A 15303-nucleotide genomic window follows, 5' to 3' on the forward strand; every position below is an offset into this window, starting at 1 on the left:
CATCTTTTGAGCAAGCTGTCTTTTGTTTTTCCGTACACCAGCATCAGTTAATATCACCACCAAGGTTCATTTTTTTTTACTTCGGCTAGATAACTCCAAAAAGTTATGAATGCACATGAATTCAATTTTCTCAGAAATTTGTATAATGCAAGGAATAGATAGTTTAATCTAGGTATAATGATCCGTAGATGGGCGGAGTTCTGAGCCCTCTCTCTTCCCCCTTTTCTAGTTCATTATTGAAATATTTGTTCTCCATCACCTATATGAAGTTTGCTCTCCTTTCCATTTTGTACTTCAATCCCTTCTGTCCCTATCACCGCAAATGTGTGAAAATGGATCCGTTTGGGATTCATGAACACAACGTATTAATGTATTGCTCTTGCTTCAAGGAACTACGCTTTTCCCGCGTAAAATTGATAATGGATACCGCACGCAGAGGCCCACGTTTTGACGTGAACAACCAAACATTCTTTATCTATTTATGATATTTTTTATTTAGAATAAAGAATGTTTGGTTGTTCACGTAATGCAAAAAATATAATTTTGACATTTCATGCGCTTAACTGTCGAGCATTCTCTTTTTTTTTTTTTTTTTTTACGGGAGAGAGCGAAATGTTATTCTCTTTTAGCAATGACGGCCTAGGCATACATATCGTATTTGTGACGCAGTTTTGATTTTCGATAACGCATGAATTGTTCTCCTTCCAGATCAGTTCTTGATTTAGTGAAAGTTAACCATGTTTTTCACATTCACACGAGGCAGTTTGGTTAACCAATGTTCAGTTCACTGCCAGTGAAATTTCGGAATAAAGCGATGGCCTCAAAACGGTGTTACTCTGAGGGTTTGTTCCGAAATAATGATAGAATAGTACTACATTCCTTATTATTCTGAAGGTTTGTAAATCGGAAAAGAATAAAGAAACAATGTCCGTTAATTTCCAAACGAAATCAGTTTTGTCATTTCGAACGTTCTGCCAGTGAAATTTCGGAATAAAACAGTTACAGTTTTCTTACTCTGAGGGTTCGTTAATCCGACAGAAAAAAATAGTAATGAAATAGTACTACATTCTATATTCTGAAGGTTCGTTAACCGAAAAATTGGTAAAGGAAAAATGTCTGTAAATTTCAAAACGAAATCAGTTGTCATTTCAATTCAATTCAATTCAAAATGATTTTATTTCCATATTTTGAACGTTCTGCCAGTGAAATTTCAGAATAAAACGACGGCACAAAACAGAGTTTTCGCACTCAGAGGGTTTGTTACTCCGACAGAAATAATCATGATTAAATAATACTAGATTTTTTATGAAGGTTCATTAACCGAAAAATAAATAAAGAAAAATGTCCGCAAATTTCAAAACGAAATCAGTGTGTCATTTCGAACGTTCTGCAAGTGAAATTTTGGAATAAAACGACAGCACAAAACAGTTACAGTTTCTTACTCTGAGGGTTCATTACTCCGACAGAAATTATAATGATAAAATAATGCTAGATTCTTTATTCTGAAGGTTCGTTATTCCAAAAATAATAAAGAAAAAAATGTCCATTAATTTCACAACGAAATCAGTTTTCTTATTTCGAACGTTCTGCCATAAAAATAAGGAATAAAACAACGGCCCCAAAACAGTTACAGTTTTCTTTTACTCTGAAGGTTTGTTACTCCGAAAGAATAATGATGATAAAGTACTACAGATTCTTAATTCTGAAAGATCGTTAATCGGAAAGCGAGAAAGAAGAAATGTTCGTTTATTTCCAAACAAAATCAGTTTTGTTATTTCGAACGTTCTGCCAGTATAATTTCGGAATAAAACGACGGCCCCAAAACGGTTACAGTTTTCGTACTCTGAGGGTTCGTTACTCCAAAAGAATAATGATAAAATGCTACTCTACATTTTTAATTCTGAATGATCCTGAAAAATGATAAAGAAGAAATGTTCATTTATATCATGTTCATTTATATCCAAATGAAATCAGTCCCGTGTACCTTAAACTTCCGTGGAAAGGAAAACTCTCTCAAAAGTTTGAGCAGCAACTCAAGCAGGCTGTTTGTTCAACTTACTATGCTGTTGAACCACGGGTGATCCTTACAACTCGACGCATGCTCTCCGCAGTACGCAAGGATGCTATCCCTATCACACAAATGAATAACGTTGTTTATGAATTTAAGTGCCGTTGTGAAGCATGGTACATAGGACGCACATCACAGCGACTTGCGGACCGCATTAAACAGCATGTGCCAGCACACATACGTAACAAGCAGCTAGTTGATTGCGCACAGCCTTCGCGCCAGTGTAAACGCCCCGCTGACAGTGCAGTCACCGCTGGTAACCCTTCATCTGCTATCGCTCAGCACTTACTGACTAGTCGCGCATGCGCTGAGCATTTCACCTCGTCACAGTTTCGCATAGTCAGTAGAGCCCGGAGCGACGCTCACCTGTGTACATGCTTGAGGCTACATTCATTCAGTTGACCAGTCCTATTCTATGCAGGCAAAAGGAGTTTGTACGCACATTAGTGCTCTTTTGATTTAGATTCTGACTCATGTTGATGTAAGCCAATCAGCGTACGCACTGTTTCGCTTGAATAGTTTGCTCGTTTTGTTATATATTGTTATGTTCGCACTTCCTGTTTCATCCCTTCTATCATCCCTTCTCTTCCACGATGTCTCTGCATACTAGGCTAATAATAACATAACACCTAGGCCGATAAGACAACTAGAGGCGCCTGCTCCCGGGAAAGGCCAAGACATCACCGGTGTCGACGGGCGGGTCCTATACCTGCTTTGCAGACGGGAACGGCGTAACCCTGCATTTCTCTTGATGCAGGAGTAGGCAGATGACATCATTTCCGGAACCCTGTCCCCTTTTCCTTCCTTTGTAAATATATCACTTGTAAATATTAAAATAAATGTGATAAGTTTTTTGTAAATAATTAGAAGTAGTATAGGTTTTGTAATTGAATTTAAAGGTATATTTGAATAATTATATTTTTTGGAGCAAATTGCCCACCCGGCAGAGAGTTCCAATAAATCTAAAACAACAACAACAACATCCTGTTTCATACGTGCGGTTCTACTCTGAAGAGTGCACGTCGAAAATGTTCAGTAGCAGTATGTATTTGTTTAACGCAATTTTGAAATCAGTTTTCTTATTTAGAACGTTCTGCCAGTGTAATTTCGGAATACAACGTTGGCCCCTAAAACGGTTACAGTTTTCTTACTCTGAAGGTTTGTTATTCCGAAACAATAACAATGAGATAATACTAGATTCTTTTCGGAAAGTTCGTTGATTGGAAAATAATAAAGACAAAATGTTAAATTTGTTAATCTCCGAACGAAATCAGTTTTATTTATTTTGAACATTCATCTGTAGTACCGACCTTTGGTGTTCGGAATAAAGACCATTACTCGTACAATCAGAGAGGTACATTTTTGTGTGATATCTCTTTGATGTCACGGCCAAATTACCGCAGTATACCCAGAAAGGAAAGTGCAACGATGTCCTGAAAGTTCTTGCTTCTCGCGCATCTGCATGCAGTAGGCCTACCACGTGGTCGAGCAGATGGCGAGAAAGCAAAAACACTACTAGTTGTGAGTACACGGCGCGCGTTGTTGCGATGCAGAGACGGCTAATATTATTGCAACAGTGAAACAGGAAAGGCCTAAAAGAAAACGGAACCTTCACCATCGGCACCGACTTCTCTTTCATTTATTATTTAGGAGCTACTGCCAACAAAAGGTATGGAGTTTCTGCATTGTTTCTGTAAAAATATGCCCCTCAAAACGCTCATTACATCTCTGTGAAAACGTCGCATTTAGTGGCAATTTAGCGGCGATTTATCTGTGTTGTATTGAGCATTAGCGAAGGCTTTGTACCCACCCGCAGAACAGCGGGTATAAGTGCCAACAAGCATGAAGAAATTTCTGGCGAGAACCCTGATGTTGTAGCTGAGACTTTGGGCTATCGTAACTTTGCCCGGTGGATCACGTCAAAAAACGTGGTTGGAATTGGCACTTGGCTTGGATGTAGCATCATTTTGCTTAATACACAGAGCCTATGGGGGATGAAATAGGTCAGTGGATAGCACATCGGACTTTTAATTGTAAGGTCCTGTGTTCGAGGCTCGTCCCTGCCAATTCTTTTGGGGTTTTTTTAACCCTTATATTTTTTCTTTTTCTTCAGTAAGTCTCATTCTCCCTTCCTAACTTTATCTTTTTCTGTTCCTTTTACTCTTCTCCTTCAAATTTCTATACAATACCGTAACTTTATTTTTCTTTCTTTCTTCCACTTTCTGTGCAATAGATCAAAAACAACAAGTCCTATCAACCCCATATTTTGCACATGTTTAGTTCATGTCACGAACATCATTTCATAAAATAAATACTTCCTCTGACACCATCTTGGGTAGGAAAATTAAGGTCAAAGATCAAAAGCGTTAAATCCTGTATCTTGGTGAATACATGTCCTATCTTTCCCACATTTTGCATATGTAAGGACCATTTTGCAAGAATCATTTCTCAAAATAACAACTTTTTGCTCAGATGCCATCTTGTCTGTGTAAAGTGGGGTCAAAGGTCAAATATACTTCATTCTGTAATCTCATTAGTGTATATGGTATTACCGCCATATTTTGCACACACATGGACCTCAATAAATGGATCATTTTGTAAGATAATGACGCTTCGGTCAGATGCTATTTTGGCTGTGCAAATGAGTTTCAAAGGTTAAATATATTAGATCAATAATTAGTTGAATCAAGAAACTGGAAAGCAAACTCACTGTTGTAGTGTTGCGACGTTTCGCCAATTATCAATTGGCTTCTTCGGGCGAATGATGCTCCCGATGATAGAATGGCCCTTAAATAGTGCGAGATTGTGCAGAGGCGAAAGACGGCTTGGGATCTTGCGAACGGCCCGGTCCCACGCGTGCGATATATTGAACCGGAGACCTCCTCTCTTGCTGAGTGTGGGTCTTTCCACATGTTCCCAGATGGCTTCCTTATTTTGTTACGACCAAAATCACTCCGAGAATGATCGCACAAAAGAAACAATCAACTGATGTTCAGGCGGTTTATTAACAGTGATATTGTAGGTACAGACTGGTAATCGGTTTCACATCAGTACAATAATGATCAATAGAAACAAATATAAGTCAGTAATGGAATCACTTACGTACGCATTACACGCAATATCCCTGGAAATGTCCAAATACGATGCTCGATGCACAAACGAATGATCCGCGATGCACCGATGAATGATTCCTCTGACGTAACTCCAGAGGCACAGGTTACGATAGTCCACGGTATAGATCCGGGGTAAAATCCACGAAATATGTCCACGGCGAAACGTGCAGAGTCCAAACGTTGTGACGACCACGTCCAGTTGATGCGTTGAATGATGATTCACTTAATAACATTCAGCTAAGAATCCAGCCCACCACAGCTTTGCCGTAGCAATGTCCATTGACATAAAAATGGAGTCTCTCTCCAATGTAGGCAAATTAATCATCTGCAGGCAAAATGTCTCCCAGGCCTTATCTCCACAAACATAACAGGTCAGCAGGTAACACGGGAGTGACTATAACAAGTCGCTTCAGAGCCAGAAGTGACGTAACTCTCAGAGCAGAGGTGTTGGGTACTCTGCCTACTGCAGAATTTCTCTGGCTTATATACTATCCATTCACCCCCTTCTAGCACATTCTATAACTCTCTCCAACCTACTAGCCAGTCCAAGTTCCAGGAAACCTGGATGACTCACTGCCTAACTATGTACAAAACATCATTACCAAAATTAACTACCAATCACATTGGGCTACAGGGACAGTGCCTCACTCAGCCAAACATGTAAGCACTTCCCAGAACTTTCTGGAAATGGGTGAAATCATTCTAGATTGAGTGAGCTATAATGTTTTTCCTATTCCATGCATGTACTGTATAGCTACATTGTATACCACCTAGAAAATTCTCCACTGATCTGGTCAGCCTGTATGTACTATATGTATACCACATAGAATGTTCTCCATTAATCTGGTCCACCTGTGTACATACACATTAAAACAACCATGCATACAGTACATCATACATGTACATAACTACTAGTGTGTACATTTGTGACACCATCCCCCATGGGAAAAAGAAAGCCTTGCTGTAGCAAGGGTTTCTTTTACCTTCACAATTTCTCATTGTTATTTACAATGAATGTGAGGTAAAGTCCAAGTCAAGCAACAATAATCACATACTATCACATGCCTTTTGGATAGCTGTATTAATTCCATGTTCTCTTTCCATGGATACTATTTACAATGATATTGCTTGGATTCTCGGAGCTTATACAATCATATCAAACTGTTTTGCACACATTAATGAATATGCTTAACACATACACTGGAAATAATATGCGGTGATAACTTTTCACCTTTAATACTCTCTTCATGTTACACTCTTGACAGAGCATCGGCAATTACATTGTTTTTGCCTGCCACATGTTTGATTTTGAGTGCATATGGCTGCGTCATCATGCTCCATCTGAACAATCTGTTGTTCTTCATTTTGAACCGGTCTAAAAAGACCAAGGGGTTGTGGTCAGTATAGACCGTGATCTCCCCTTTGCTATTTGTCAAGTACACTTCGTATTGCTGGAGGGCAAGGATGAGACTGAGAGCCTCCTTCTCAATTGTGGAGTACTTCTTCTGGTATGTGTTCAATTTTTTTGAGAAGTAGCTAACTGGTCGTTCAGTGCCTCCTTCATCTTCTTGGAGCAAAACCGCTCCTACTCCTACATCGCTAGCATCTATTGCCACCTTGAATGGCTTTGCGAAGTCAGGAGCTGCCAAAACAGGCTCATTAGCAAGGACTGCCTTTAGTTTCTCGAAGGCTCTTTGACACTCATCAGTCCAGGTGTACTTTGCCTTGCCCTTCAGCAGGTTTGTTAGGGGGGTGACTACAGTGCTGAAATTCGGTACAAATTTCCTGTAGAAACCAGCCATGCCCAGAAATCTGAGCAAGTCCTTCTTGGATTGGGGGATGGGAAAGCCTAGTATAGCCTCTACCTTGGCTTCTCTTGGCAATACTTGTCCCTGACCGACTACATGCCCGAGATACACCACTTTGGCCTTCGCAAATTCACTCTTTGCCAGATTAATCACCAATCCGGCCTCCCTGAGTCGATCAAAAAGTTGCCGCAAGTGTGTAATGTGCTCCTCCCACGTGTCACTGTACACTAGGATGTCATCAATGTATACTACACAATTGTCAAGTCCGGCAATGATTTGGTTCGTCAGCCGTTGGAAGGTGGCTGGAGCATTTTTCATGCCGAATGGCATTACTTTGCATTGGAACAAGCCATCTGGTGTAGCAAAGGCAGAAATCTCTCTGGCTTTGTCGGTCAAGGGCACCTGCCAGTATCCCTTAAGAAGGTCTATTTTACTGACATATGCAGAATTTCCGACCCTGTCAATGCAGTCTTCTAGTCTGGGAATGGGGAAAGAGTCTGTTTTCGTCACGGCATTCACCTTTCTGTAATCTATACAGAATCTTTGAGACCCATCCGGCTTGGGCACCATGACGATTGGGGAGCTCCAACTGCTTTTACTCGGTTGTATTATGTCATTGTCTAGCATGTATTGAACCTCTTCCCTTACTTTTTGCAGTTTGCTCCGGTTTAACCTGTAAGGGTTTTGCTTGATAGGGTTAGCATCTCCTACATCAACATCATGTACAGCCAGAGGGGTGCAGCCTGGTTTGTCTTTACACAGTTCTTTGTACTCATGTAACAGACTAGTCACATCTTTCCTCTGATTATCAGGTAGGTAGTTCAGTGCCTCATCTACTTTCCCTAACATCTCTGAGTTAGACAACCTGGCACTAGAGGGCTCACTTCCATTCTCATCTTGAGCTTCTCCCTCTTCATCTACTTCTTCTACTACCACCTGAGCTACGCCTACCGGCTGACTAGCCTTTCTCTCATAGTACTCTTTCAGCATGTTTATGTGACACACCCTCTGATCTTTTCGTCTGTCTGGCGTACTGATCACATAGTTCACATCATTGAGTTTCTTTTTGACACTGTATGGGCCACTGAACTTGGCTTTCAGTGGTTCACCTTGTATGGGCAGCAGTACAAGAACTTTGTCACCTGGGTTGAAAGTTCGGGCTTTGGCATTTTTGTCTGCCTTTCTCTTCATAGAGTCTTGTGACACTTTCAAGTGTTCCCTAGCTACCTCACAAGCCTTTGAAAGCCTTTCACGAAACTTTGACACGTAGTCAAGTAGGTGGACCTCATCATCCTCAGTCATGAATTTCTCTTTGATGAGCTTCAGTGGGCCTCTAACTTCATGACCGTACACCAACTCAAATGGGCTGAAACCCGTCGACTCATTTGGGGAGTCCCTCGTTGCGAACAGCAGGAAAGGGATGCCTTTATCCCAATCCTCGGGATACTCCTCACAGAACGCCCTAATCATTGTCTTTAGGGTCTGGTGGTAGCGCTCCAACGCACCTTGGGACTGGGGATGATAAGCTGACGACTTCAGCTGCTTCACACCCAAACGATACATCACCTCTTGAAATATGCCTGACATGAAATTTGACCCTTGGTCAGACTGCACTTCCTTGGGCAACCCATACCTAGTGAAAAACTGCACTAGAGCATCTACCACAGTCTTAGCAGTGATATTTCGCAATGGGATAGCCTCTGGAAACCGTGTAGACATATCCATGATTGTCAAGAGGTACTTGTGATCCGACCTAGTCCTAGGCAAAGGTCCAACACAGTCAACTAGAACCCGACTGAATGGTTCTTCAAACGCAGGTATCGGAATCAATGGCGCCGGCTTCACTGAATGCTGCGGTTTACCAGCCACCTGACATGTGTGACAAGTCTTGCAAAACTCGGCCACATCCACATTCAACCCTGGCCAATAGAAATGCCTCATGATCCGATCCTTTGTCTTTCTGATGCCTAAATGGCCGCCAACAGGTAACTCGTGAGCAATCCTCAAGATCTCACCGCGGTAACTAGGAGGGACAACAACTTGACGGACCACCGTCCAATCCTCATCAGCTGGCCTATGGGGAGGTCTCCACTTCCTCATCAAAATGCCATCTTTGACATAATAGCACTCAGGGACCTTTTCAGCCTCAGCCTCAGAACACGCCGTCTGAGACAAGCCTTTCAACTCAGAGTCTGCCTGCTGTGCTTCAACCAAGGAAGACTTGCTAAACAGCCCATCACTGTTAGCCTCGGAGCCTAATACAGCAACCCCATCATTCAGATCCTTGAAAAAGGTTTCTGCCAACCAAACACCGGAATTCTCCTCCACATCAACAGAATCCGCATCATCTTGAACAGCTCTACGAGCCTGAGACCTAGTCACAACACAATCTGGGAAAATCCCAGGAAACTCCTCCTGCAACTGCTCAGTTTCAGCAACCACCACTGGTTTCTCCGAAACAACTGGAGACGCAACCACCTTGTCCCCAGCCAAGTCATTCTCCAACAGGAAGTCAATGCCTGCCATTGGCAACTCAGGAACAACTCCAACAGTCACAGGACCAGAAACTAGGTCACACTTCAAATCCACTCTATACAGTGGCACTGACATATAACTGCCATCAACAGTCTGAATCAAGACTTTTGCATTCACTGCACTATCTGGTGGAAAAGTCATACCACCATCCACCATCAACGACTGAGAGGCCCCCGTATCCCGCAGGATGACTACTGGCTTACCTGCCTCACCAGAAGTACATGGGGTCACCTCACCATCAAACAAAAAGCTACGATAGCTCTCATCCACCTGCTTCAGCCTATCTTTGAACTTGGGAGATTGACTTTCAATGGCCTGTGTTTCACTGAACGGGACACTGTTTTCGGGTAGGACACTTTTTGACATGACAAATCCCAAGTCCTTCTTTGTTTTGTTTTGCAACTTCCAACACTGTGACTTTACATGCCCTGTCTTGTTACAGTGAAAACATTTGATGACATTTGCACTTGTACTGGACCCTTTGTCAGATTGAGGCTTTGGTGCCGATGAAGTTTCAGAACTCGTGCCTTTTTCAGGACCAGCATTCTTTGGATTGCTCGACTGATTTTTGTCTCTCTTATTTCCAGAGAAATTCCTGAAAGGTGGTCTGTTGTCATTTCTGTGGGTCAGCTCATACTCATCAGCCATCAAGGCTGCTTTATGCAAATTTGTCACTTTGTGATCATCCAAATGTGACCTCACACTGAAAGCAACACTCTTTTTGAATTCTTCCAAGAGAACAACCTCACGTAGGTTATCAAAGTCCTGATCCACTTTCAGGGATCTGTACCACCTATCAAACGTCATTTCTTTTTCACGAGCAAACTCAACATGTGTCTGGCCTGGTTTGCGGTACGAATTTCTGAACTTGTGTCTGTAAGCCTCTGGCACCAACTCATAAGCATTCAACACTGCTTTCTTGACTGTAGCATAGTCACGTGATTGCTCTTTTGAGAGAGATGAGTACACATCGGCTGCTTTGCCGACAAACACACTTTGAAGGAGCATGGGCCAAAATTCCTGTGGCCAGTTCAAACTGTCGGCCACCTTCTCAAATGACACAAAATATGCATCAACTCTGTTTTCTTCAAACTTTGGCACCAATCGAATATTCTTGGCCAAATCGAATTCAGGGGGAGCCCTTTCATGAGTTCTTACAGTCTGTGCATGAGCCAATTCCATCTCACGCAATTTCACTTGTTGCTCCACTTCGAATTTCTTAATTTCCAGTTCTTTTTCTCTCAATTCCATTTCTCTAGCTTTTTGCTCTCTTTCTATTTCTCTAGCCCTTTCCCTTTCCTTCATTTCCATTTCTCTCTCCTTCATCTGCAATTTAGCAAGCTCAAGCCGTGTTTGATCAGACATTTGAGCTTGATCTGAAGTGTCAATTTCTTCTTTGAGCTCCATGTGACCAGCTACCAAGTCAAGAATCTCTGCCTTTCTTACACCTAGTGGAACATCAACATTCAAATGCTGTGCAATAGCAGTCAAATCACATTTGCGTAACCTTTGCAAGTCTTTGAGGGACAAATCTGTCCTCTGAACAAATGCCTGAACATCCATTGTACTGATTGACATTGTCACAATGTATTATGCACAATATATACTTATACAACCAACTCAACCGGTATTTTGTCTGTACCAATATTCTGGATTCCGGAACGTTCCAAATTCTAAGTTTTGGCTTAAAATTCAATTCCCGGACACAAGCCCCCAATTTTGTTACGACCAAAATCACTCCGAGAATGATCGCACAAAAGAAACAATCAACTGATGTTCAGGCGGTTTATTAACAGTGATATTGTAGGTACAGACTGGTAATCGGTTTCACATCAGTACAATAATGATCAATAGAAACAAATATAAGTCAGTAATGGAATCACTTACGTACGCATTACACGCAATATCCCTGGAAATGTCCAAATACGATGCTCGATGCACAAACGAATGATCCGCGATGCACCGATGAATGATTCCTCTGACGTAACTCCAGAGGCACAGGTTACGATAGTCCACGGTATAGATCCGGGGTAAAATCCACGAAATATGTCCACGGCGAAACGTGCAGAGTCCAAACGTTGTGACGACCACGTCCAGTTGATGCGTTGAATGATGATTCACTTAATAACATTCAGCTAAGAATCCAGCCCACCACAGCTTTGCCGTAGCAATGTCCATTGACATAAAAATGGAGTCTCTCTCCAATGTAGGCAAATTAATCATCTGCAGGCAAAATGTCTCCCAGGCCTTATCTCCACAAACATAACAGGTCAGCAGGTAACACGGGAGTGACTATAACAAGTCGCTTCAGAGCCAGAAGTGACATAACTCTCAGAGCAGAGGTGTTGGGTACTCTGCCTACTGCAGAATTTCTCTGGCTTATATACTATCCATTCACCCCCTTCTAGCACATTCTATAACTCTCTCCAACCTACTAGCCAGTCCAAGTTCCAGGAAACCTGGATGACTCACTGCCTAACTATGTACAAAACATCATTACCAAAATTAACTACCAATCACATTGGGCTACAGGGACAGTGCCTCACTCAGCCAAACATGTAAGCACTTCCCAGAACTTTCTGGAAATGGGTGAAATCATTCTAGATTGAGTGAGCTATAATGTTTTTCCTATTCCATGCATGTACTGTATAGCTACATTGTACCGTAAAACGGGGTGAATAGGGACAAATTTAAAGTTCTAATGATTGTATTTTTTTTCATGCAGCCCAGAGACTCAATCTTATGTGGGGATTTTATGTCCACCTAAAATACCTTTAATTTGGTATTGTGAAAGAAAATTAATATTTTGGGGAAAAGTATGTTTTTTGATAAAATGATGCTGTCCCTTTTGACCCCAAATTTGGGGTCAACAGGGACAACACTAATTTTGATCCAAAAAAGCTGTTTGGAGGCATTTTTTTTTCAATCCATCCAATGAATTGGATTAAGAGAACAACTACAGAGTTTAAAAATGATATTCAAACATTTAAGAGCAATCTATTCCGTGGTTAAATCAATCTTTAACAAAAATTTCAACAGCCCAACAAAATGAGCTGATATAAAAGAATGTGACCCATCAGGTCAAAGGTTAAGATTGAAAAGTAAGTCAAAACTTTACTAATCCAATGAATTACACTCAAATATTAACCCATTTCTTCTTCAAGTGGCAAATAATGATGTACAATCTTATTCATACACTATAAATTCTGTGTAACTTGACTCTTATGATGTCGGGAATATTTTGGGAGTTCTTACAGCAATTATAAGCTGGCACCTATAGTATGGGTCTGACCCAAACAGATGTGTTGTTGGCATTAAAACATGCAGAAGACAGAGAAAAAGGTCATGAAATACAAGTGGAAAAGTCCTAGCCTGTCTTAGGCAGTGAAAAAAATTCCCAAGAGGGTGGGTGGGGCCAGGGTTCCCAGACCCTTCCTCCCCAAGATAGGGTTAAGACAGCGAAGTTCACTCTCATCTATGTATACAAAAGTGAAGCCACATATATCCAAAGATCTTATTGCTCTCTTGTCAAGAGATTTAGAATAGAAATTCACACTTTTGGAAATAGCTGGACATAACAAACATTTCAGAGCAATTTATGACATTATAATAGTTAATCATACAGAAAATTTAAAGGGCCAATCAAACGACATCATGGTGTCCCTATTCACCCCAGTCTAACTGATTTTTTGCCCAAGAGAAGAAAAAATGTGCTGTCACAAATTCTTGTTGAAATAATTATTTCAAATTTAAATGTATGTTGTAGGACCTAATAGGCTAGATTCATGAACCTTTTTTAGCAGATTTCATTAATCAATGGCCACAGGAGCAGAAAAGTTTTGACCGCCCAGATTTTTTTGTGATTTTTTGAAAACTTTTTATTTGGACCTCCAGTACCCTTTAAAAAAATTTTCACATCAGGAGGACCACTTTCTGGACACTGTTGGATGGTCCTTCCATCCTATGATAAAAATAAGAAAAAAAGTTCAAGCAAATTTGAAACATGCACATTCAAAAAACTTTTCTCGGTTTTGTCCCTATTCACCTCGCCGCCCTTTTCACCCCGTTTTACGGTATACCACCTAGAAAATTCTCCACTGATCTGGTCAGCCTGTATGTACTATATGTATACCACATAGAATGTTCTCCATTAATCTGGTCCACCTGTGTACATACACATTAAAACAACCATGCATACAGTACATCATACATGTACATAACTACTAGTGTGTACATTTGTGACATACGCCTCTTTCAAACCATCTGGATTCTCTGTCCAGGATAATCACTTCTCTGGTGTTAAATGAGTGGTTGCTAGTGTAGGTATGTGTGTAAACTGCCGAATCCGGGATACTCTCTGAATTGCTGGGTCTTCGGTGCTGGTTCATGCGAGCTCTCAGTGATTGTTGAGTCTCTCCTACATAGAAGTCATTGCAATCCTCCTGAGAACATCGAATGCCATAGACCACGTTTCTCTGCTTTTCTTTTGCGACACGGTCCTTGACATGTACTAATCTCTGTCTTAATGTGTTGTGGGGTTTGAAGGCGGTGGTGATGCCCTGTCTCTGGAACAATCTCTTGACCTTGTCTGGCAAGTCATGTACGTACGGAATAGTGATGGTGACCTTCCGTCCCTGTACCCCTTGCGCTCTCCGTGTGTTCTTGTTTGGTGGCTTTGGGTTGTCAGCTTTAGAGAAAGCCCAGTCAGGGTACCCACATCCGACCAAGGCGTTTCTGATGTTGGTCTTTTCCTTTGTGACCTCAGCTGAGCTGTGAACTATGGTGTCTGCTCTATGGAAAAGGGTCATGATGACAGCAAGTTTGTGAATCAAGGGATGATGTGACTGGAAATTCAGGTACTGGTCTGTATGGGTTGGTTTTCTGTACACTGAAGTGGAGAGGGAGCCATCAGTTTCGACGTGGACCTCAACGTCTAGGAATGCCAGATTCCCATCCTTGCACGTTTCTTGTGTAAAGGAGATGTGTGTGTCCAAGGAGTTAATGTGACTGAAGAAGGAAGCACTCTCTTCTTCAGGAAGGATGACAATGGTGTCATCCACGTAACGGAGCCAGATACGTGGAACGTGTGCGGAGTAGGTCCTCAGAGCTGTGGTCTCAAACTCATGCATGTAAATGTTGGCTACTATGGGCGAAACTGGTGACCCCATAGCACATCCATGTTGTTGTATGTAATGCTTTCCGTTGAAGGAGAAGTAGGTTGTGTTCAAACATACAGACAAGGCTTCAACAATCTGGTCTATGGAGAGTGTAGTACGATCCTTCCAACTGTTATCTCCAGTAAGACATTTCTTTACTGCATTTACTGCTTCTGATGCGGGAATCGATGTAAATAGAGCACTTACATCATATGACACCAAGGTTTCATCATCCTCTAGTTTGAAGTGTGAAATCTTCTCAACGAAATCCTGGCTATTTTTCACGTGATGAGGTGACGTTCCTATCAGTGGGCTTAGAATGTTTGCAACATGTGTGGCAAGGTTGTAAGTCACAGAGCCAGTGCAGCTAACGATATGTCTCACTGGAATGGGGTCAGGTTTATGTACCTAGTACAGTAGGTTCTGTAGGTGGAGTCAAGAACTGTTTTTGTCTATCACTGAAACCACCTTCCTTGTGAATCTTATTGATGACACCAGTTACAGATTTTCTATATCCACTGGTTGGATTGTAACCTATGCTCTTGTAGGTCTTCTTATCCTCTAACAACTTAAGACATTTGTCAGTGTAGTTGCCTTTGTCAAGTACAACCACACACCTCCCT

General features: G+C 41.5%; 1 protein-coding gene across 1 annotated transcript; it reads right to left on the reverse strand.

Moving 5' to 3' along the window:
* Nucleotides 1–13747: 13747 nt before the first annotated feature.
* On the reverse strand, nt 13748–14692 carry LOC139744134 (uncharacterized). The gene has a single exon (XM_071654589.1). It carries the CDS (start codon nt 14690–14692, stop codon nt 13748–13750), a length of 945 nt encoding a protein of 314 aa, XP_071510690.1.
* Between the last annotated feature and the right edge of the window lie 611 nt (nt 14693–15303).

Source organism: Diadema antillarum, unplaced genomic scaffold, assembly GCF_040938485.1.
Source record: "Diadema antillarum isolate AM-2024a unplaced genomic scaffold, OU_Dant_1.0 seq00001139_RagTag, whole genome shotgun sequence".
Taxonomy (NCBI): domain Eukaryota; kingdom Metazoa; phylum Echinodermata; class Echinoidea; order Diadematoida; family Diadematidae; genus Diadema; species Diadema antillarum.